At 39.0% G+C, this 25,365-nt stretch overlaps 1 protein-coding gene across 1 annotated transcript in view; it reads left to right on the top strand.

Annotated features, from left to right (window-relative positions):
* The first annotated feature begins 853 nt into the window (after window positions 1–853).
* Window positions 854–25,365, top strand: part of pdia5 (protein disulfide isomerase family A, member 5) — a 114,447-nt gene continuing 89,935 nt past the window's right edge. Inside the window, exons 1-2 of the mRNA XM_041807244.1 lie at window positions 854–933; window positions 24,156–24,282. Coding sequence (XP_041663178.1) covers window positions 868–933; window positions 24,156–24,282 — 193 coding nt within the window. The 5' untranslated portion in view covers window positions 854–867. The remainder of the gene's footprint in view (window positions 934–24,155; window positions 24,283–25,365) is intronic.

The raw sequence follows: 25,365 nt of genomic DNA, 5'->3' as shown, positions 1-25,365 counted from the left end.
AGACATCAGTATTAATTTCAGTCCAGTTAAAACTGGCTTAAAACTTCTCACAGGAGCTTTAAATTTTAATTTAGACAGCATTTTGAATGTAAAAGAACCCCTCTAATTCAGAACAAGAGCAGACTTACTTGAAAATGAAGGTGATTTAATTGAAGCTTATGGTTTATACTTATTGGATTAGTGCTTTTTAGTTTTCAGATAATCCTGTCTGAAGTGTGCATATCAGCAATTGTTTTAGAGCTTTACTTTTTTTATTTGCTCTTCTAATGTGGTTCTTTTTTATCAGCATGTCTGCATTTTGCTGCTTTTTATTCAAATATGTAATGGCCTCTTTTAAGTTGCTTTAGTGAAGCACTTTGTGTTCCCGCCTTGATAAGGGGTCGAATACAAATGATTATTATAGCATTGTTATATTTATTACCATATTCTATATAGGCTATTGCATTGTTTTACTTCTTAATTCTCTAAATAAACTTAATTAAGTCCAAGCACTGGACTAAATCTGTGGAGGCCACCATATAATCAAACATTAGTCTTGGAAGGAAAGAGAGTGGAATTGATAAAGAGCTAATTAAGAGCATTCAATCTCAAGCCAATTTACTAATTACTCTCATGTGTAATTAATTGTGTTGCAGTACGGCTGGCTGCGTGGTGCTGATAAAAACAAATTCATGTTGACAATAGTACTTACATTCATTGATAACCAAACAACATGACAGGCTGCTGTGAGGCTGTTCAGAGGAGGCAGGTGCGACACCTCCCACAGAACGTTCCATCAAAACTACATTTCCCATAGAGCTTTGCGCCGTCCAAGAGAATCCGTGGAAAACCGATTGCGCCTGCGTATCCAGACGTGGCAACGGCATCATGGCCTCTCGGAACCGCTACGGGAGTCGGATGAGAGAGGCGAAAATGTTCATGCTGGTGTTGCTGGTGAGTAAAACGAACATTTTACGTGTGTTGTGTAAACTGCCGTGGGTTTCGTGACCTTCCTGGAGGCTGTTTGGGTCCGTTTGGAGGAACTCAGGAGGGATAGAAATTCAAATCCCTCCTCCCCGCGTCTCCTAGCCTGTCCGCCGTGCAGGAGGTAAAGTTGACAGCCCTTGACTGAACTTGGTGCTCAGATGTGAGTAGCTGGGAATAATGTGGGTGGACTGCGGTTATTGTGGCGCAGGTAAAATCACTGGATTCATCTCTTTGGTGTCTGTACTGAACGGTTTCTGGTCAACGGTTGCCTGTGTTACACGGGGTGACTCCCCTGTGATTGAGCTCTCAGGTTCACTAACGTCTAGGACAAACGTTTCAAACAGGAAAAATAGGACCGTTAAGCTAACTGGACGTTGTCTTTGTCACGAGCCTTTATCTCATTGAGCTAAATGTTCCGCCGTTTATTTATTTCATCCGGAAGGGTAGGTTGTTGCTTCAGTAGAGCAGGACTCAGTTGTTCATTCAGTCGAGTTTGCTAAAGGGAATTGAAAGTTCAAAACTCTGTGACTTGAGCAGTGTTGAAAATTCACAGGTGGGTGTGAGTTGAAGCTAGCAGTAAGTGGTGTTTATCAGAGAATTACAGAAGTGCCCTTTGGAAGTGGTGCAGAATCCTTTCATGTCTCGTGACAGTCAGAGCTGAACTGGTTAGGCAGCATTAAAATAATCTGCAATGAAAGAACGTTTTTGTGGCTTTAGCATTATGAAGAAAGAGAAGGCCTGCATCTAACAATTAGTTTAATTACTAATTAAAACAATGAAATTATCAGATTTTTGATTGCTTATGTATAATCCAGTCCGAAACATCTGTAATGTTCAATTTACACATCAAAGTATTGCCATTCTTACTACATTTTACCAGGTACTGTTTAAATCTTTGACAAGTGTTCCAAATACAAGATTCAGTTTCAGTATGCAGTCATTGTGTCAGCTTTCCGCCATATCTATGAGTCTTCTTTGAAGTAGAATTTTTCAAGTTCATTTACAAGTATGACACTGAGTTTTGAGTATATAACTAGCTCTTACCACTCAGGACTCTTGCAATAAATCTGCTCTTTGTGAAGGTTATACTCAGTGGCTGACTTAAAAATTTTGGGGCCCAAGGCAAACCCAGGCATGGGGCCCCTTCATATCCATTGTTCTGCCTCGTTTTTAAGCGTCTGAAGTTGGAAGTGTTGTATACAACAAGAAGAAACACGTGTTATTAAGTTAACTTTGAACCATAGTAGGCACATATTTGTTTGTTTTCTTCTTAAAGCCCTCTGTTGTGCTGTCCTAATGGCGCTAGCCACGCCTCCATAGCTCTTACAGAATGTTTACCAGTGAGCCTGGTACTTGACTTACTTCCTTGGGTCTTTAAAAATTAAATCCACACCAATAACTCTGATTAATGTTTTTTTTTAATCAATTTATTATCGATTTTTGATCGTTCCTGCAGTTAGCCAGTTAACCTACCGCCATATTGTCTGTTTGTATCCCAGAATGCATTGTGACAGGCTGTCACCAAATCATGCTTTGCTAAACAGCACATATGCACATACTTTGAATTTGGAGAAGACAGCCTGAATGACTCAGATAGAAATAGACTAAGAGAGGCTGTAAGTTGTCCCTCAGAGTCCCGGCATTTAAAAAAAATAAACAAACAACAAACTAAAATTCCCAAAAGCACAAGGACTTTTTTGTAAAAATGTGAACATTAAAAAAAATGGTACTGGAATGATTACTTTTTATTTTTTGTTAGTCCCAAAGAGATAGAACAAATTTGTGATAAAAAAAAATGTAGTCAAAAATGTTTGCTGGGTTCAATACATAAAATCTTTTCTTCTGTTTTTGTAGTCCCATTCTTTTTAGAAAATTCAAGTGACATTGCTGCAGCACACATATTCTTAAAGCCCAGGTTGTCCTGAAGAAAATGATGTTTAGAGCTTGACGGTGCACCACAGGGTTGATGTTTTTAAAGCGTTTTATAACAAAAAGTCCAGATGACGCTATGGTTAAAAAAATGGTTCAACCTCATAAGTTAGGTTTTTTTCTAGTCAGGTTAAAAATGGAATATAAAAATGATGATGGGATTGAGATTGTGATCTGGCCATTAAAAAAATGTGTCTACAAGGCTGTGATGCTAGATATTTATGAATTACAGGTATTCTAATGCCATTTTAGCATATATGGATTCTAATAATGATTTTGATAAATAGGTTTATGTTAATGTTCACTGCCTATGACTTCTACTTTTGTTGATGTGGTATTAAAAAAAATGTCTGTTCAGTCTGATTTATCATATAAAAGTCTTAAACTGTGACATGACACCTGGATACCTTCATTAGTCAATTTCATACTACCTGGAAACAATGGAAGACAATATCTGTTCAGAAGGATATTGTAAATCTCATGTGCAAGTCATCTGCCATGTATTTCAGATTTAGCGAGGAAGTTAACATTCTGTTGCAGTCCCTTGAAACCTTTAGTAATATAATCACTTAGTCTTTACTGCAGAGCCAACTGTATCATATGTCTACTACTGTAGACCATAGTGCTCATCACTGAAACAGACCGTTTCCTGCTCTGCTTCCTGTTGTACACGTTTCCTTTGCAAACACAGGTATGAGTTGGGTGTGTCCATAAGTAGAAGTGTATAGCTCCCTGTTTAAATTTGTAAGGTTAAAGACACTGTGTAATATGTTGGCATTGTGTCAAAGCTAACAGGATCTGAAATTATATTATGACATCTCAGTTTGTACATTCACAGTTGATGTGTGCAGATCTGTTTGTCCAAGATCCTTCAGACTGGAGTCTTTGGCTGACTCCTCCCTGGATGTTGAGGGTAAATGTTCTGCAGCAGGATAATCAAATAGGAAGATGTTTTAGTGTTCCCTGTCAGCTCTTTGTGGCTAGAAACACCCTCAAGTTAAAGTTTAAAATTATCATCTATCCTCATCGTCAATTCTAGTATGATTATTAAAGAGGTTAGAATAATTGAAGTTGCCCTGGCAGTCTTAATTCAGAAGACAGCACAGTTTATCACGACAAAGTTCCAGAATCAATAAACGGCTAAATCAAAAAGTATAGTGGTTTCTATGTTATTATGCAATGGCCTTGATGAATACTCAATTCTGATTGGCTTCAGGGTGTCCATTTATTGCTTCCAATCTCTTGTCTGTTTATTATTCCTATTCATGGTGGCCTATTTCTAACAGAAATAACCAGAGGAAGTAGAAGTGTCAGTGTAAAGTTTATTGTAAACTCATAACCAATCTAGAATCAGATTTCTAGCCTGAATTCACTGTCAGTTGCATGGGGGTCCAGTGTGAACAGCCCTGTTCAAGTCCAGCCACAAATTCTCCCCTGGATTGAGGTGTGTGCTTTGACTCAGCCACTCCAGAACATTCTCCTTAGCCTTGTTTCCATCAAGGGCTCCGGTTTGATTCAGTACGGTTTGGTACGCTAAACCCCAAAATAGTTTGTGTTTCCACAGACACCCGTGCCCTCACTTGGTGGGTGGGCTGTAAAGGCATGCATGTGACGTCCCGTGCAGCGCGAGTCAGCGGGTCCGACCGCAGAGTTGAAGAAAGGATGAGCGACAGAAATCAGTAGGAAATAACCATTAAACAGCTTTATTTCAGCTGAAAGTGCTTTTTAAAAAAAAAAAACTGCTTATTCATTATGTTAACCGCTGTCAGTACAGATCCTCAGCTGATGGAATACGTGTACAGAAACACTTTGAGTCATAACAGTATGTTAATATGTGAATATATCTAGTCTAGCACAGTTTGTACAACAAAATATGAAAGTTCAGAGCTGTACTGTGAGAATTCGCCACATTAAAAATAAAGTAAAAGGTCAGCTGGTGTTAAATCAAGCTAGATTAAGTCAGAAATCCTGGGTGCACTGATCTCATTTTAAAATAGGCCGCAGCCCAAAATTTTACGAGCATGTTCAACAACCATAAAGCGATGTTTTCAGAAATTACCTAAAGTAAGAAGTAGATGAATAACTAGTTACAGGACAGATAATCAACTGATCTAAGGCTTGTTATTCACAAACATCAACATTAATTTAGTTTCACATCCATCGCCGAAAGACCAGGCTGATGTGTCACTTTTGGCTCTGCTTTGTGTTCTTAAAATCAGGTCCAGATAAACATCAGGAAACTTGGTTTGTGCCCAGATATCAATATTCACAGACTAGAAAACAGTTTGGATCTCTGTCAAGTCCAAATATCCCTGTATGCAGACATTAGTTTGTTTTTCTCCCATTTTCGCCCGCCCCTCACAGAGCAGACTTCCGCGTGCAGCCTGGAGCCGAGCAGCTGTGTCGCGCGCTGACGTGACGTCAGTGCAGCCCCCTATTGTTGTGTGTTTAGCTCCACCTTTTTGGGGCGATAGGTAAGATTGGTACCCCTACAGAAGGTTGAAAAGTGGGATGGTACTGGTCGTTTTTTTTGGGGACCCTTTCCAGCTTTTGCTAAGATAGGATATGGAAATGCAAAACAATGCGTGCCATTCCACACCGAACTGAGCCGGGCCGCTAGGTGGAAAAGACCTATTTGTTGAATTTAAACCATTTCCGTGTAGCTTTTGCTGTATACTTCAGGTCATTGTCTTGCTGGAAAATGAAAATACTCTCCTGAGCTGTAGTTCTCTTGCAGACTAGGCAAGACTGTCCTCCAGGACTTTCTGATATTTTGCTGCATTTATTTTACCCTCTACCTTTCCAAACCGTCCAGAGCCAACTGCCAAGAAGCATCCCCATAGCATGAAGCTGCCACCACCATGCTTCATTACAGCTGCAATGGTGTGTTTGTAGTGATGTGTAATGTTTGGTGTTTGTCAAACATAGCATCTTGTCTGATGGCCAAAAAGCTCTATTTTGGTCTTATCAGACCAAAGAACTTCTTCCACTTGGCCATGGAGTCTACCACATGCTTTTTCATTAACTGTAGTCAAGAATATTATGTGTTTTCTTCAACAGTGGCTTTCTCTTTGCCACTCTCCCCTTAAAGCTTTGACTAGGTGAAGAACCAAGGCAAAAGTTGTTGTCTGCAGTCTCTCCCATCTCAGCTGAAGGTCATAACCCCTTCAGAGATCTAGGCAGATTTACACATGTCATATTCCTTCCATTCCTTGATGATAGATTTAACTGAACTCTGGGGGGATGTTCAGTGCCTTGGAAATTTATTGTATCCATCCCCTGACTTGTATTTTCCAGAAGATTTTTCTCTCAGTTGCTTTGAATGTTCTTATATCTTCATGGTGTAATGGTAGCCAGGAATACTAGTTACCCAGTGACTGAAGTGAGGATTTGCAGTTTTATGATATTGTATATTTAATACCTTTTGATAAGATAGAAAAGGCAACTGGGAAATGTCAACGTTGGTGAACATTTTAGAGATTGAATGTTAAAATGGAAAAAAGAAGAAAAAAAAAATCTGCAGATTAGGGCTGGGCAATTAATCGAAAATTAGATTAAATCGCAATATGGCCTGCTGCAATTTTCAAATCGCAAAAGGTGCAACATTTTTTTGACCTGAAATTTATGTCAAAATACGAGTTTCAAATTTTTTTTTTTTGCAGCAGAGATGTTATGCATGACATATCATGCAATCGTTCAGATGCCATTATCTCTTAGAATAGTCTACAAAAAATTCTACCTTCTTTTTTGTACTTTTTTAAAATTTAGTATAAGAATGACAAAAACCCTTCAATGCATTCATATCCAATTTGCAACATGAGTCAAAATCATCAGAATTAGACACTTCTATAAAATTGTTCAGCACTTGTTTAGGAATAAAGGAAAGTTAAGGAATAATCGCAAATCAAGTCACAATTGCAATATTGGGGAAAAAAATCGCAGTTAGGTTATTTTCCAGAATCGTTGCCCTGCTGCAGATGAAAGTATGATGTAATTTGGTCATTTCATGCAGCCTTAATTACAATGTGCCACTGTTTCAAGGGTTGTTGCTCACAACGCTGTAACAAATTCTGTCCTTGTTACTGACCACTGTGTGGGTTGTATGAAGGTGATTCCATGAAGGAGGGGATAAACCCACTGCAGCAGTTTGTTAGAGGGCAGCTGTCTGGACGGTGGAGTCCTGCCTGTCAAAACAATTTAATCTAAACTGCCTTCACAGACAGGCCCACACCCACACACAGCTCTTTGATTCCATCTCTCATGGCTGGCAAACTTAAATGGTCTCCCTGTCAATTATAAATTTGTGTTTTTTTAGGCCAAAATAATCAATATGTGAGAGCAGACATGTTTACTGTGACATTTTATTTTCAGATTTAAGGAGTGAGCAAGGTTAGCCCTGATGGAGGGAGTGCCCCTTATTGATTTGTCCCCAAAAACAGATTCTGCTGGCATTTGGTCCTCAGCAGGAATTTTAGACCATGTGCATATAAATGCTGCAATAACCATGCTGAAACACAATCCACTAGTTTATGCTTCTTTAAAGAAAAGCCATCAATAGACAATGTGTAGCTCTCATCATTATTTGCCTAAAGGAGATGAAAATAATAATAATACAATAAATCATAAATCACAGTGTTGACTGTTTTCTGTGTACATTGGAAGAATTTGGATGCTTTGATACTTTTTACTGCTGTTTATTTTGAAACAGTACTATTATTTTAATCAAGGAAAGTATCAAAAAGTGCAAAAACTTTAAAAGAACAACCAGTTTTCATTAGATTGGTGTTCAATAGAAGAAAGAATCCATCAAAATTGCAAGACAATTCTGCATCTTATTTTGCACTGTTACTGGTTGGACTGGTTGGAAACCCTAACAAATGAATTTAAAGCCTGAAGATGAAGATGTTTACATTTTATTAAACAATGGCTGCTGTTCTGTCATCCTCTTTAGCTTTATTACTTTTCAAACTCACTGGAGTGCATGTGGTGGCTCTGTCTGCTCCTCACTTAAACTAAAGCAAGAGCTGTTTCAGTGGGAGGGACAGAGTACTGTGCTGCTAAGAGAGGAAGTACTTCATTTACAACTCATGACAAAATCTACAAACAAAATGAGCAACACTCATTGTGTGATTGCCCACTATTGCGCTGGAGTTAGAGAAGAAAGTTCTTAATAGAAGCAGTGCAGTGATGGTGTAATTTTGTGGGAAAAAACCTGCACGTTAGCGTCACATGGGTTTTCTCGGCAGTGAGCCTAAGGGATTTTTCAGTGGGTTTTTGGATCATTGCTAAAAATGAGATCTGTGTCCAGTAAAAGTTAATGAAACTGACACATTTGGTTCATAAAGATAATCCTCATAAGTCAACTATACAAGCATCATATTTGGTTTGTAAATATAATTGTTGAAAGTTAAAAGCTTGATTAGAGTGATTGGAAGAGTAGTTGCTGTGCTCAGTGTGATGGCATATAATGGTCCTGACAAATGCTATAGCCCTAGTTAGCTGCCCTTTAGCATCCATCTTTATTAAGATGCGAAAAAATATCAAATTCAAAAGCGGAGCACTTTTCTGATGTATTTTATGGTGAAGGAAAAAATGTTAAGATCCCTTGAGCTTGTGTTCACCACAGACCTTATTTCAGGCTTTTAACCGTAAAATCAGTCAAACATCCCACAGACGTCCAGGTGAGGGAACCAGAAGTGGTCAGATGCTCGCTCACTTCTGCATTATAGGTCTCATTCCTGCACCACTCATTGCCATAGCTTTCAGTCACATGATAGGACTAGAGGCCTGTAAGTCAAAAAGCCCTCAGAACAGTAGCAGCCGTTATTGAATGATGCGTGGAGCTGCATCTCAGGCTTTTTACTATCCATCTTCTTGAAATGGTGCATGCTAACATCATCTGACAACCACAGGGATTGGTAGAGATATTAATTCAAACAAGGGCTGTCGAAAAGTTAAAAATTTGATTTACAGTTAATCTCAAAATTTGTTTGGTTAATTGCATCTTTTTAATTGCATTTTTTAATTCCACTGTTTTGCATGAATTTTTCTGCTGCCTTAAACAAAGGGAAATAGACTTCCTGGATACAGGGCTGCTTTTATCAGTAGATCTAGGAATATGACACACACTCCACCACCGAAAAAGGAACTTGTTAAGGACTGAAAAGTAAATAGGGAAAGGTGCAGATGACTTCTGACTTGTTCACTGAGCTGTCTGTGAGTTCTATAAAGTGAAATGAAAAATTAAGGGGCATTGGTGGACTTATTTTCATCTACTGTAGCTGCAGGGAGACTCTGGTGTGGCGTAGCCAAAGTTGGCTGAAAGGGACAATAATGCATGTGATTAATCCCACTTTAAAAAATAATGCACTGGTTATGGGCCTTAATGAATAGCAGTTAATACAATGAATCTTGACAGCCATTATTTAAATGTATGTACCTTACACTCTGTGTGGTTGCTCCGCAGCTTTTTTCCTTAACTGGAAAGCCACATAGGCTAAATAAAAAATTGGATCTAATCCCACTCTCCCCTGTTATTCCCAGTCTTTCGGCTAGGCTAAGACAGCTGGCTACAGCATAACCTTACCAAACAAAGAAGTAAAAAGGGATCAAACAATATCAGCTTTGCACTAAAGGTGACATAATGACACTTCATGATGACATTCAGAAATGTTCTAAAAGCTTTCTTTGACGGTTATCATGTCATGATTATGACAATGTTATTTCAGTCTTATGCATACCCCTTCAAATAAAGTGCTTCCCAATTTTCTTGAATTTGAAGAATAAAAGTAAAACTGGTTAAAGCACATAGGTGCCAACCAAGACTCTCGGTTTCATTGTGGTATACAGCAAAAGCTGATGACATTGTCTGAACAGTAAAGTATAAAGTTATGGTATAATGGCTGTCCTTCATCCATGACAATTTGATAAATTTATCAATAATAATTACAGCTTTTTAAAAAAGTGACGCTCTTTCTTAAAACAGATTACTAGTTTGAAAATAAAAGGCATTCATGTACTTATGAATTTTACTTTAGTAGACAACAGATCCACTTCCCTTAGTCTTACAGTACATCCCTCTGTAACCCCTGTGGCAGCAAGCTTATACTTGTTAACATTAACAAGTACAGCGTATTACACACTGCCTTTACCTCAGAGCTGCTGAGCCCACAGAAATACAGTAATTGAGCTGAACCAGGTCAGTGTCAACACCAGGATTAACATGAAACTGATAGAGAAACACAGAGAGCCACACTTTCAGACATTGTTGACCCTTAGACAGGACATCATTCACTTTTTATACATTGATATCCAAAACACAGCTGTTCTGTTGTCCACAATAAGCAAAATTATTTTATAGTAAATGTCTGCATAAAAACCAAGTGAACAAATCTCAGTGTCTACATTTTGTGTATCATCTTCCACAGTCTAACTTGAGCATGTTATAAAGTAGATCCTGTTCTCAGACTTCCTTCACTTAGAGCTGAAATATAATACTTCCTCAAGCTGCTAATTGATTGCTCTTCTGCTCATTGGATAGCAGAAATGCCTCTACATCAGCTCTGCATGACTGTTACTGGATGTTGCTTAGCTTCCTTTTACTATCGTCCGGTCCACACACCAACACACACCTGACTGGCTCATTAGTCAGACGAAAACTCAAGGCAAGTGCCTGACAACCACCGCTTTGATTTGTGCTGATTCAGTAATGCTCCTGGAAGTGGATGCCATTCATTAGGCAGATTTGTCACAGCAGATGGAGGGTGTGGGTTGCAAGCAGGGGCAGGGCACCTACTGTGTTGTTAGCGCTACATTTATTTACAGCAACAAGGCTGGACATAACCTTTGTGGTACATGAGGAAGGTTGGAGTACAGTATTCGGCTGTAATGGATTTTTTTTCTGAAGCACTAAGTCATGTATTCAGAAAAAAGCCAGTTCAACAGAGCCTTCACATGCATGGTCAGTGTTGTAATGAAAAATTGCAGGTAGTTTAAGGTACAGGAATAAATTTTTTGAGAGGACACACTTGGTTAAGACTAGCTGACATTTAAGCTTTTGTCATAATGTTGAAACATTAGAGGGAACAAGAAAGTTTAGTGACAGTAAAGGAACAGAGCCCAAGGTTTGAGTACAGTAAGCCCAAAGCACAAGATGACGTCTTGGTAATTAGTAAATGCTTACCTTTGCTGTTTTTCGTTCTGGTGTATTTTCTGGCAGGCTGATGAACTGGTTTATCAGCTTGTACTCTGCAGGTCCACATAGCCCAAAACAAGTTAAGCCTATACAGTGCCCCTCAATGAATCCTGTCTGAAAGATTGTAATTTGTTTTCAGTTTACTTTGAAGAATGGGATGTTTGTGAGCAACTACATTCAAATCCAATTAAATGCAAATATTAATTGCATTTAGTTGATTGGTTTAAAGTTAACCAAACAGTCAGGAACCAGTCGAAATTGAACACAGCATGAGCTGGTAAATGATGTGTTATTGTTTGGTGAGTGTAGCTTACATAATCAGTGTCTCCCATGCTGGTCAATCTTTACATGCCTGTGGTTACTCATTGCTTCTGTTGAGTTGTTATATGCAAGTATGGACCTTTAACATCTGATGTCACAGTGTCTGTCCTGTCCAGTACTGGGTGACAAAAGAGGCTTGTTTCTCATCTAAAGCCAGAGCTGAATAAGTACTCATGTCCTCAGATTAACACAAAATTGCTAAGTCAAATAAACAGCTTGAATGACTGCCAAACCTTTGAGTCACCACTGTATCATCAGCATTCCCGACAAACTACTACTGTTACTAAAATATCTGTGTAATAATTGCTCCTCTGTTGTCTCTTCTCAACTGAATTGATCAGTACATATTGAGAATGGCAAACTTACACATTGTAACTCACAGTGGATTTTAGGTAAAAGGAAGTATATTAGTCAGCAAGAGAATTTATTGAACATACAATACTGTGCAGAACTTTTAGGCATGTTCAGGCCGAGTATTGAGGCTGAAGTAAGGCTTAGATATGGCATTTAAGCTGCCTGAGGACACCATTGAGCAGGAAGAAAGATTAACACAACCCAGGTCATGCTCTGGATGCCATTACACATCATCAGGGGCATGGGAAAATAAACTGTTGAAGAAATAACAAAGTCAAAACGTTAATTGCAGAGTAAGGGATAGATTTGAAAGGTAAGCATGGTCTATGGCACTGTCCGGGCAGATAGAAGGGCTACCATGAGCCCCTGGTTGACCTTGGCTGCCGAGCCAGGTGGGTTGTGGCACATGAGGCCCCGTGATGAATCCTCTGCACCCTGCATACCTAAAACTTTTGCACATTACTTTATATCAGAAAATGAAACGATAAAGCTTGAGTTATTCAGTTTAGATGTTTTAGTTCAACTTCTGTTTTAATAAACAGTGAAACAGTATTACCATCTCCATCATTTTGATCCTTCCTGCTTAAAGCCTGAGTATTTAGTTGGCCCATCTGTGCCATCTGTGTTAACTAAACAGCCCTGTGGTGATGTTTCATTTCCTGTTTTAACAATTTCATAGAAACCGTGAGACCGTTCTTTATCGAGAAAAACACCTTGAGTCATTCTTTTTTGTATAACAATATCAGTGCATTTTTTCTACAGCATTAAGAATAAGAAAACCACATTAAATGTTTCTCACACTGCTGAAACACTTTATTCTGCCTGTTCATACACAAAGACTTTGCAAGCCTCAGGCATTCTTAGCCTATGCAAAAACTGCAATTAAACCAGTTTATTAAAATTACCTACAGTATGAAGGATGAAGTGATCCATTAAGGAATGGACCCACTGCGGCCTCTTAGACATTTTAGGTTATATTTCATGTCATCAGATTAACTGCTTTATCCATCATTAGAAATTTGATGACAAAGCCGTTTGGTAACTTCCAACTTGTAATTTTTATAATTCGAACCTTTGTCAAGCCTCACTGTCCTTGATTAATACTACTAGGGTAGACACAATTTGTGTATGCTCAGTATCAGTTTTCTTCCTCTTATATGTTGTCCAGTCACTGTGGCAGCAGGCTTAGCAAGTCAGCCCAGACATCCCTCTCCTCAGCAACGTTCTCCAGCTTCTCCTGGGTGATTTCAAGGTGTTCCCAAGCCAGAAAGGATATGTAATCCCCTCCATGCATTCTGGGTATGTACCAAGGTCTCCTCCCAGCTGGATGATCCCACAAAACCTCCAGAGAGAGGGGACTAGGAGGCATCTTAAGGCTCAGTTATGCTTTCCGCGCGGACAGCCGCACGGACAAAAACTGATGCCGAATCATGATGTGGAAACGTCTGGTGCATTTATACCTAGCGCCAGCTTCCTCTTCGCTGCAAACTGATGTTCTCCCAAGAGCTAGGGGGCAGTGTCTTCAAGAATCATGTCTGTAGCGTGTTAATGCAAGTCATAGAGGAAGATTTGTTGTTTACATCATGGAGAACCATGAAGAGGAGCTGCTGTGTTTACTGTTTTTACAGTGTAAAAGAGACAGGAGATGGTCCATGCGGCCACTTAATCAAGAGAGGAAGGACAAAGAGGAGTACAATATTCTTGTATGGCCAATGCGAGAGATAGATGAGAAAGTACATGGCAGTCTCTGCGATCTTTCAAAGAAGAATCATACAGGTGTTTATATTTTCTGACTTCTGTCACCAAAAGCTCCTCAAAATCGGCCATTCTGACGTCTGCCGTGTCTGTAAAAATTTAAGGGATGTGCGCGGCTAGACGAAAAGTTGCGGCTGCATCAAGCATAAAACAGGCTTCAATCAGATGCCTGAACCACCTCAGCTAGCTTCTTTCAATGCTAAGGAGACGAGGCTCTGCTCTGAGCTCCCTCTTTAAGGTTGAGCCCGGCCACCCTCCTATAAACACATAGTTTTCTTTCACCTTAAAGCATTTTCAAGCATTTTTTGTGATTGTTGATGATCACTCTCCAGTCTTAACAAGTGTCCTGCTCACAGTACAATCTGATTGGCTAGATGTCACATGAGTACTAGCCAATCAACGCTTAAGCCCGGGTGCCACTGATGCAGTGAGTGTTTTGAGTCACTTCCTGTTTTCCTTCTGCTATTCTGCTGCTCTTTTCTTTTCTTTGTTCTTCACATCTTGATAAATATGAGGTTGAATCGTGGATTTTCCTTATTTTTTTTATCATGCAATTTACTTTTGCCACATTACAGACCTTTTGTATGTCATAATAAATGAATTTCAGTTCCAAATATCGCTTATCTCATTACCTACCAATAATTAGGATCAACCTTGAAAAAACAAGCCCCTAATTTCTAGTGTGGTCATTAGCAGAGTCCTTTTTTCATTTTAACCTACAGTTTGGGAGGATTTTAACTGATCCGAGATTACTACTGTAAACAAATCAATCTTTCAACAATGTTCAAGTCATAAAATTAAGCTCGGAATTTTAACGGAAGACACTCTGAAAAGATTCAACCCAGGCAAAAGTTTGTCTAGCTGGAAACCACCCAGCAACTTTAAGTGGTCTGTGGGAGGGGGCTTTCTGGTTGGTGAGTCAGTAGACCTATCAAAGAGCCTATAAAAGGACCAGTTTTAGTGGAACCACCCTTTAAAAGACTAACAAATGCATCAATAAAACAAAAAGTCATTAAAGTAAAATGTTAATTTCCATTTCACTCTCTATATTGCGCCCAGTTTACACATTGTAGCATTGCCATGGGAAAACAGTCATTATTCATTCTGAGAATCTGTGCACATATTTATAGATTTGACTTCCTACTTAGTGATGATAATGAGGGTCAGTCATTAGAAATTCATCAGGGAAAAAGATCATAACTTCCTCATTGTTATTCATCAAGCTGCATATATGCATTTCTGCCACACACCATAATTTTAGTTTTTAGTGTAAATATTGGATATTTTAGTGTTAAACATATTGTTCTGATTTTTAAAAATGTTCTTATTTCTTTAAGAAGAGAGCACGGTGAACTCTTGTTCCTCAAATCCATAGAAACAACCCAATATTACCATGACTGATTGAAGAATGAATGTGGGTTTATGCTCGTTTTTTTTCTCAATCTGAACCCATCTAGTCCATTTTGCTCCATTGTGAAGATTTTATGAATTACAAACGCGCTAAATTGAACACAGTATACAATGAGGCCCCGGAGCTGCAACCTATAAATAGCACTGCAAGAGTGACTATGAAGAATATTCAGTAGTGACAGGAAAATCATGTCACATTGGTGGTTTTGATGTCGTTTAGTTTTTTATGCATGTTTTGAAAATAAAAAAGATTTTAATATTTAAGCACAGGGCTTGGAGCAACAAATCCTGTCGCTTCTAAGAGAGGAAGCAGCAAAAATATTTCAGATAATAAAGTTTCAGAACAACAGCAATTGAGAGAGAGCTAGACGACAGTTTTGATGAAGATGGCTCATAGACAGTCTTCTTCTGTAATGTATCATCACTTGCGCTCCGTTATCATTTACACTTCAAGTTGAAAAATTGTATTGTATGAGGGGAAGAAAAGAAAAACCAACACTAACCTGATAAATCAGACTCCATAATGACTAATTGGATTGTCATTACAACTATTTTTTTAGATATTTATTCTTACATTTGCTGTTCCTATCCTTAAAACACACTCGTCTTGGAGCAGCCCTGCTACAGCCCTTTTTTTTTCATGTGAGCTGACTGTGTTTGCACTTTATTGTAACAAAGCTGCAGCTTAAATCGTCAGCGCTGCCTCTGAATGGACCTGTCACTTAAGACGCTTTGTGGGGAAACTGTCGGTAGAGTCTTGTTATTGCTGGTATTGTACGTCTGTCACTTAAAGATGACTCATGCCTCAGTTGGTAGAGGAATCATGTCATCTTTGAGATTTTAGGGACTTTGGCTCAGCGACAGCATCAGTTTCATTCTCGGCTGCCTCAGCTGTAGGTGTAGGTGTCAGCCGGTACATTCTGTGCAGGAATTACAGTTAACTGTGTCTGTTTGCGGTTCCTGTGATTGTTTTGTAATCCATCCATAACCAACAGTCAACTCATAATCTGTTTGATGCTGCATGCAATCTACATAAGAAGGCTTAAAACACTTCTCTGTATTTATCTCTCTTCAGTTATGAGACTGCATTTATCATGATGTGTCACTATTCTAGAGACATTTATGGGTTGCTGCATACAAGCATAAGATGAGAATTATCACAGTACATAATTTCAATGACTAAAGAAAAGAAAATGAATCAAAGAGTGTTTTTAAAAGAGAAAAAAGTACAGTGCCTGTAAATCTTCCTAGTATGTTTTACAATTTTATTGATTTTAAGAATCAGTCATGGTCAATATAATGTGGCTTTGTTTTAACCATAAAATGTACAAAAGGAACTCTTTAATGCCAAAGTGAAAATACATTTCTACAAGGTAATGTCAGTTGAATATAAACATGTAATGTAGCGTAAATGACTGCATAGATATTCACCCAATTCAGGTCAGAGTTTAGTAGCTGCTCCTTTGGCTGTAATCACAGCACTGAGTCTGTGTACATAGGTCTCAGTCAGGCTTGCACATCTGGATACTGCAGTTTGACTCCATTCTTCTTTGCAGAACTGCTCAAGCTCTGTCAGGTTGCATGGGGATCCAGTGTAAACAGCACTTTTCAAGTCCAGCCACAAAAAATCTCGATTTGATTGAAGTAGGGCTGACAGCTTCAGTTCGATTGGTCGATTAATTGTTCGGAAAGCTTTAGGTCAACCAAGATCACACTGGTCAGCAAATCCGAGGAAATTTTTTTTTTATGAATGAAATTTTTTTACCTGAACAACCAATCGATTAATTGCTGCCTGGGTGCGATTTTGATCGACAAAGTTTTTCTTTGGTTGACTACAGCCCTAGATTGAGGTCTGGGCTTTGACTCTGCCACTCCAGAACATTCACCTTGTTGTCTGTAAACCAGTTCTGTGTAGGATTGGGTATCTGTCAGATTTTTTCTGATACCGGTGCTAAATCAATACTTTTCATATGGTGCCGGTGCCTAAAAGGTGCCTGAATTGGTACTTTTGAAAGATAAAAGGGTGCTGAAAGTCAACAGGAGAACATCTGGGTATTGTAAATGATTGGCTGAAATATCTTAAAAACATGCCAGTATAACAGATGAGAAGAAAATGAAACCGTTGTAACTTCTTTAAGAGGCTCAGGCAAAATTCATATACTGGCGTTGCGTAAAAGAACAACTAAGTAAATGTGTCAGTAGTATAATTAGTTCCTTGGTTGAAAAACAATATAAATACATTCATACTCAGGTGAAAAGTGAGTGAACATTAATCACCTAAATTCCATAATGTGTTTCAAGCCTTTTGTATGGCGTGGCGAGGGGCCTCATTGAGGTGGTAGGGTATTGAAATTAAGCATTGACATCTGTATAGTAATGCAGTCCATTTGGTATCAGATGTGTTGGTACTGGTACCATGTCGGTACTAGATTTCAATACTCATCCCTTTTTCAGTGTAGCTTTCTCTGTGCTTTGGGCCATTGTCTTGCTTGAAAATAAATCTTCTGTAGTTCTTTTGACTAAATAAGATTGTTTTCCAAGATTTTCCTGTATTTTGCCCACTACCTTTACAAGCCTTCCAGGGCCAGCTGCTGAAAAGCATGCCCACAACATGATGCTGCCACCACTGTCCTTCACAGTGGGGGTGGTGTTTTTGTGGTGATGTGCAGTATTTGGTGACCGCCTAACATAGTGTCTTTTCTGATGGCCGAAAAGCACCATTTTAGTCTCATCTGAAAGCTTCAACAGGGCCTCTGTAAAAGTTTGTGGCTTGTTCTTCCATGAAAGACATCAACTCTATGCTGGGTCAGATATACAGCAGCTTTAATGGATTATAAAAGGAGGCAAAAGATGAATACAAAACTTGTCCATTTCTAACCAGTCCTCATAGCTCTGAAGCTCCACTTGAACAAGCATACTGGAGTTATTGATTTATTATAGAAGTAGGTTTTCTGAAACATACTAAACATGGGTCGATCAATGGGAAACAAATGGAGATGTATATTTATACGTCAAGATATGTTTTCTTTCTGTGGGTCTGCTTCATCAAAAGAGACTTTATGAATTCAGTGAAATAAGAAGTAGCATTCTGGAGCAACATGTGAAGACCATTAGAGGTGAGATATTGATATTCAAAACTTGCTCAGTGGAGCAACCTCAGATAAACTCTGTGTGCTTATACATAGTTAGCTCAGAAAGAGATGATGTGTCTACAGTGTCAGCATAGGTTTGGACCGACTTTCATACCAGGCTTGAAAAAAAAATTCAGGATCCGTGGTTGAGGTTTAAATGTTACTTTGAGGCATGGTCAGAAATTTGTGTCAAATACTCACTCGGTTTGCATCATTTTAATCCTCCCAGGCTTCCATCAAACATCACATTCCTGTCTCTCTCAGTTAAGTTCGAAGCTTGCAAACCTGACTCATCTCTTGCTAATCTTGTCCCCAGACTTGCTCCCATAATTACCTGATGTCCAGCTATGCAGAGAAGTGTCAACAAGCCAGCCTCTACTTAGCCCACCCTTTGCAATGTGGCTCGAATGAGTTTTAAACTGGACAATGATAATTTATTTGTATTTAGGCTATCTTGTCATATAACCACCCGACAGCCAGTGACAAAATGAAGATGACTGATAATTTCCCTTAGGCCGGCCACACACTAGACAATTTTTGAATCTGAAACGATTTTAAAACTGTGGGAGACCACAGACTTCAGGACAATTTCCAAAGATTTTTCATCTTTAATTCTCTGAAGGCACACATTAGACGACTCAGCCAGATTGTCAGATCACTGGAGATCACACACCTGCCGACCTGCCTACAACCTCACATGATCACGTGACTTCAGAAAAAAAAACACGGATGTCTGTCGATACCATCCTGCTGTCTCTCCACAACAGGCTGTCCTGACATGCGTTACAGGTGCAGCAAAAATCATAAAACAAGGGAAAGACTCAGGACAAAATCCTGGCTGGAATTAAGGTACAGTTGTGTTTATGGTTATGAGCGATGAAAGTACGTATGATTCATCACTACCCGGTGTGCTCACTCTTATTGGTTGTTGTGGGTACTCCGTCAGTGGCACTACAACCAGGAATCGTTTATCATATCAAACTAGGGCTGGGCGATATGGCCTAAAATTGATATCCCGGTATATTTTTGCTATATCCCAACACACGATACATATCGCAATTTTTTGAAATGGTCTCTCAGCAACTGGATAATGTTTAAGTCAGCCTCAAATGACCCTAGTTTGGTGATAAAAACAGACTGTTCTATTGAATTTCGGTATGTAGGTTCAGTTGCTATACGCCCCCACAATCGTCGGGGGAGGCAAATCTTGCCCCAAATCAGGCTTAAAATCCTGTAGTTTGTGGCCGGCCATAGATGGATAGTATACACAGTGCTGTGAAAAAAGTATTTGCCTCCTTCCTGACCACTTTTTTTTCATATTCGTCAAACTTAATTGTTTCAGATAATCAACCAAATTTTGATTTTAGGCAGAGATGACCCAAATGCAAAATGCAGTTTTTTCAAATGGTTTCATTTATTAAGGGAAAATCGCCACACAAACCTACCTGGCCTTATGTGAAAAAGTAATTGCCCCCTCTTGTTAATTCATGATTTAACTGTGATCAACCCCATGCTTTGGAAAGCTAGGTTAAACTTCACTAACCAGGCCCCAAGCATGATTACTGCCAGACCTGCTGAATCCAGAACCCCCTTAAATAGATCCTGTCTGACAAAGTGAAGTATGCTAAAAGATCTCAAAAAGCAACACATCATGGCACCATCCAAAGAGAACAGATGAGAAAAATCTATCAGTCTAGAAAGGGTTACAACGCCATTTCTAAGGCTTTTGAACTCTAGCAAATCACTTGGAGAGCCATCATCCACAAATGGAGAAAACTTGGAACAGTAGTTAACCTTCCCAGGAGTGGCTAGCCTACCAAAATGACTCCAAGAGTACATCGACAACTCACCTAGGAGGTCTCAAAAGAACCCAAAACAGCATCTAAAGACCTGCAGGCCTCACTTCACTCAGTAAAGGTCAGTGTTCAAGTTTCAATATTAAGAAAGAGACTGGGCAAAAAAATGGCAGTCATGGGAGAGTTCCAAGGCCAAAATCACTGCTAACCGAAAAGAGCGCAAAGGTTCATTCTGTTTTACCAAAAAGTGTCTTGATTCATCCCCAAGAATCATCAAGACACAAAGATTGCGTGGACTGACGAGACAAAAGTTGGAACTTTTTGGAGGGTTTGCATCCTATTATATCCATCATAAAATGAACACAGCAGTTCATAAAAAGAACATCATACAACAGTCAGACATGGTGGTGGTAGTGTGATGGTCTGGGACTCCTTTGCTGCTTCGGGACGTGGACCACTTGCTACCATTGATGGAACCATGAAATCTGCTCTGTACCTGAAAGTCCTGAAGGAAAATGTTCAGCTATCATTTTGTGACCTCAAGCTCAAACACACTTGGGTTATGCAGCAGGACAATGGTCTGAAACGCACCAGCAAGTCCACTTCTGACTGGTGTCAAAAACAAAATGGAAGGGTTTGGAGTGGCTTCGTCAAAATCTGGACTGAAATCCAATCAAGATGCTCGGGCATAACCTTAAACAGGTCATTTATGCCCGTAAACCCTGCTGTGGCTGAATTAAAACAATTCTGCAAGGACGAGTGGGCCAACATTCTTCCACAGCGATATGAGACTCATTGACAGTTATCGCAAACGCTTGCAGTCTTTGCCACAAGCATTGGAACAACCAGTTACTGTGTTCACTACTGTTCACTGCTGTTTAAAGTTTTCTCCATTTGTTAACAATGGCTCTTGCTGTGGTTCGTGTGAGTCCCAAAGACTAGAAATGGTCATCCTTTCCAGATTGATAGATGTCAGTGACTTTGTTTCTCCTGTTTTTGAATTTCTTTAGAGCGCAGCATGGAGCTTTTTCACAGGTTGGTTTGGATGACTTTATTTTTCCTTAATAAAGGAAATCATATTTTAAAACCTACATTTTTTATTTACCTGGGTTATCTCTGTGTAATATTATAATTTGTTTGAAGATCCGAAACATAACAAATATGCAAAAAAAGAGAAAGAGATCAGGAAGGGGGCAAATGTTTTTTTTTACAGCAGTGTAGATAACTTGTCTCTAAAGTTGTTTTCCTGTCCCTGTCTCAGCCTTTTGGCTTTTCTCTGTTAATTTAGAAATGTAGCAGTGTGCAGACTCGTGTTCTGTCTTAAGTTTTCTTTCAGACTCACCTCAGAGGAGCACTCAGTTGGGAATAAAAAATTAGAAAATAAGCCTGACGGTCCCTTGTTGTCATCACTCAAACAGGAAACGCTGAGCGAGCACACAGTGTTTGGTGTCTAATTTAGTTCTCTGTAGGCAGAAAGAAGAGGCTTTTTAATGAATGGTGATGCCACAGAGTTCATTAGAATGCATAGAGTTAACTTCATATCGCTCGAGTGTAATCGGTCTTTTGTTTTTTGTAGTTGTCCGTGATTAAAGTGCAAGTTTCTCAATATGAGTTTTGTTTGCTGTATTAGGTGTTTCATGCCATTAGCTCAACTGCTGTTGTTTAGAAAGTCGAAGTAACCATTCAGACTAATGATGCAGATGTGCCCACCTGTTGCTCACTCTGAATCACCTTTAGAACAGGCTGATACTGGAAGTAACAACCTGTCTTGTTTGTGCCTCAGCAGTTGAAATGAAATCGATATCAATTTAAATTCAGTGTTAAAATTCTCATATAGCATTCCACCTCAGAGATAATATCAAGTTAGCTGTTAATCTTGTTTATGGCGGTTATGAATCACTGTAGAGGAAAAAGTCCAGCAAACACAGCCTTCAGCCTGTGCTGCTACATTTATGTTGTGATTCAGAGTGTCCAGGACGGCTCTTGTGGTGGACAACTGTATGTCTGCATCAAACTGATATAATAATTGGATAAGAAGGCACAAAGTTCAAGCCTTGGAAGAAACCCAAACAGTCTGAATTTATTTTGCAGGATGAGATGAATATAAAAATGTGTCTTCTTTTTACATCGATGAGTGAATAAAAACGGTAAAACTGTCCAGAGTTTGGTGCTGAATCCAAACTGTAAAAGAAACAGGTTAAAGTCTTTGGAGGTCTTGGTAAATTTCAACACAGTTTTTTAAGATGAATAATTATCTGTTGATGTTTTTGCTGCTGGGCTGAATAATATTAAAGAAACAATATCTTTTCTCATTGCATTTATTCGGTGGAAGTCATTCCTAATAAATACAGTGTGTTTTCTTGACTTAAATATAGGCATTTGAAAGGATGCACGATATTGAATTCTTGCCAATATCTGATATGCCTATATTCTCAAATAATTTCAGTGATGTATGTCCATATTGATACCAGCATTAATTCCAGTATAAATAGTTAAGACCTTACAACTTCAGTCCTTAAAACACTCTGGAAAGTTTAAGAAGGGGCAAATAGAACAAATGTTAGGCCAGTATTAAAAAGCAACATCAGTCGTAAATATTGGCAGAAATTTTCATATCTGCCGATACACTGATTCACTTCTGAAGCTACCATCTTCAGAAAGCGATACTATGCCAGTAACATGCATCCTGTGCGTTTAACATTAGAATATTTCTATTATACCTAATTATTTCAGATGCAAGCTGTGTAAAGATAAACCAATCTGGATGAGTTAACTGATCCAAACATCAAAGGTCAGAGTGCATCGTCTGTGAAGCCTGGATTGGTAAAAATGTAGCATGAATCTGTCTTTGGACTGGTTTTGATGTTAGAAATTGGTTCACTGGGCGTGCAGATGGTCGCGTGGTTTAAGGCGCTACCCATGTATGCGGGCGGCCCGGGTCCGAATCCGGCTTGTGGCCCTTTATCGCATGTCTCTCTCCACTCTCTTCCCTGTTTTCAAGTCGATCCACTGTACTTCCTCTAGCCAATAAAAGGCATGAAAAGGCCCAAAAATAAATCTTAAACAAAAAAAAGAAAGAAAGAAATCGGTTCACTGAGCCTCTGCTGCTTCTTATCGTAGCCCTTTCTGCCATGCTCTTGGTCAGCATCTCTAATCTCGCACAACCCGCAGTGACCTTTTACCTTAGAACGAGAGTTGTGCTAGCTGTAGGTGCTCACTAGGTAGCTGGATATGTTTCACCGGTCACTGACAAAAAGTATTGCAGTTATGGTTCTCCACCACAGAAATCAAGTCATGTGAATGTGATATGAAAGAGGGATAACTGTCAAAACATCTGCCCGTCTGTACATGTTGGAGAAAAACAATTAAGGACAACGGCAGCACGTAGATCTCACCTGTTGGGATGGCAGAGCTAAAGTTTAGTTAAGATGCTAGCGCCAGACATAGCACAGACAGACCCAAAAATAAACACTGTTCATAGTAAAAACTCAGGAAATCTCCAGTTATCACCGTAACCACAGCCCATTTTGTTCACGGGGGGTTACAACCGTTACGTGTTAAACAGAGTAATTAATTTGGAGACATAATCAATACGCCTGAGCCCACTAATTGATATTAAACAGAGGATTTCACTGAGCTGGAGATCTTTGATCACCAGTGAATTAATTCAAGAACACAGGGAGAAGAGGTAACAAAATTTAAGTGACATTTGACAAAATATTCACATTAAGAGGAATTATGAAAGGAGAAAATATGATATGATATTTGTTTCACTTCTTGAATTGAATTACTGAAATAAGTCAACTTTTATTATTTTATTAATTATTGAGATGCACCTGTAATTAACAGCTGATAAAGAGGGCATAAAGTTGGTTCAAATCTGGGACTTTAAAATCAAAACAAAAAAACTGACTGTTCAGATTTATGTCCATCCATGCTACTCCTTCCTTCCTTCCTTCCTTCCTTCCTTTGTCACCATTCCTTTTCTTCTTTCCACCACCCTTCCTTTCCTTCCTTCCATCACACGTGCTTTCTTTGCTTCCTTCCTTTTGTCACCCTTTTTCCCTTCTCCCTTTGCAGTAATTTAAGTTCCTAATTCCTTTAATTTGTTCAATTAGTAGAAGTGGTAGTTGAATAAAGAACAGGCATTTAATGCTGGCCGTCAACATTTCTCATACCCAATGCATTTTGAATGCTTGGATTGGTAACAAAAAACGTATGATGAGGGTTTTTTTTTATATCATTACACTCACCTTCACTTTACTAATTGTCTGATTTTGTATTACTGTGTTTCTACAGGTGTGGCTGCTGCAGGTGCTGGAGGCAGTGAGGGTGTCTCCTCTCATAGAGAAAGTGAGCGACCATAAAGACTTCAAGAAGCTGCTGCGAACAAGAACAAACGTTCTGGTACTCTACACCAAGACAGGTGAGCAAAGATGCGCAGCAGACCACAGTGACTCTGTTTTTACACCTGGCTTTAAAGACCTGGCTAATTATGAGTATGACATAACAAAGCTGTTTTAGGATGATCGTGTCTTGATAGTGGGAGAAAAAAAACAAAAACTTAAGATGGAACCTCTTGACTTTGGGTTTGGTTGCTCTTATGCTGAACTTAAAAATAAATCAAGTAACTGGGGTAAAAATGGCCAAACAATTCCTTCTGTGTTTATTAAAAGGTAGAGCAGAGGGACAACAATTATTTTGCAATGGTGCTGGTGAACAGATTAAGTGGCGATTTTACTCCTTGATCACAGACTTCCGCTCTATACACACTAAAATCAATTTTCAGTTGTCTGGTCAGGTGCAGTTTTTGATGGTGATGGCTGCACTTCTTGTAATGACAATGCAAGTCTTACACTTAAATTTTGATGTATTGGCTGCACTGGTAAAGAGGATGCAGCTAATTTTAGAGGAAAAAAATACATTTTGAAATTGAGTGTTACACACTGAGTTTGAAGGTAATCAAAATTCCCTTGTTACCATCTAAAATAAGATTACAGATTGCAGGTACTGTATTCTGTTTTTCCACATGTTTTGTGAAGATCCTTTTACTATGCTGTATGGACAGATTTGGATCTGCTGTTTTGTGCAGCTTTTGGCTGCAGCCTTCTTGTAAAGGGTGGTCTTTTTCCGTAATGAACTTGGAACTTATCTTTCAGAGTAAGGGATCAGTTATTAAATAGAAAAATAAAACCCGCTTCCCAGTCAAACAAAGTTAAAGAGGCCAGTGTTCATCCAACCATTAGGGATCTCTTAATGCAGCCCTGTAGATTATAATTCCCTTTAATTTGCATATTTCTTTAGAGGATGAGGATTCAGCAGGCTTGAAGAAGCTTCTTGATATTACTAATTTTCCCATCAAAATCCTATCCTACCCATCTCCAGAGTCTCAAAGCTTTACAGATTTGTTTGTTTCATAATTTATAGCTCCATATCAGCATGCATTCAAAGATTATATAAGGCGTCTATGTACTAATCTTCACCTCTGATTGATGAATGTTCCCTTACA

This window comes from Cheilinus undulatus, linkage group 15, assembly GCF_018320785.1.
Source record: "Cheilinus undulatus linkage group 15, ASM1832078v1, whole genome shotgun sequence".
Classification (NCBI taxonomy): Eukaryota; Metazoa; Chordata; class Actinopteri; order Labriformes; family Labridae; genus Cheilinus; species Cheilinus undulatus.
Note: the sequence above shows the minus strand (reverse complement) of the source record. Positions and strands in the feature narration are given on the sequence as shown.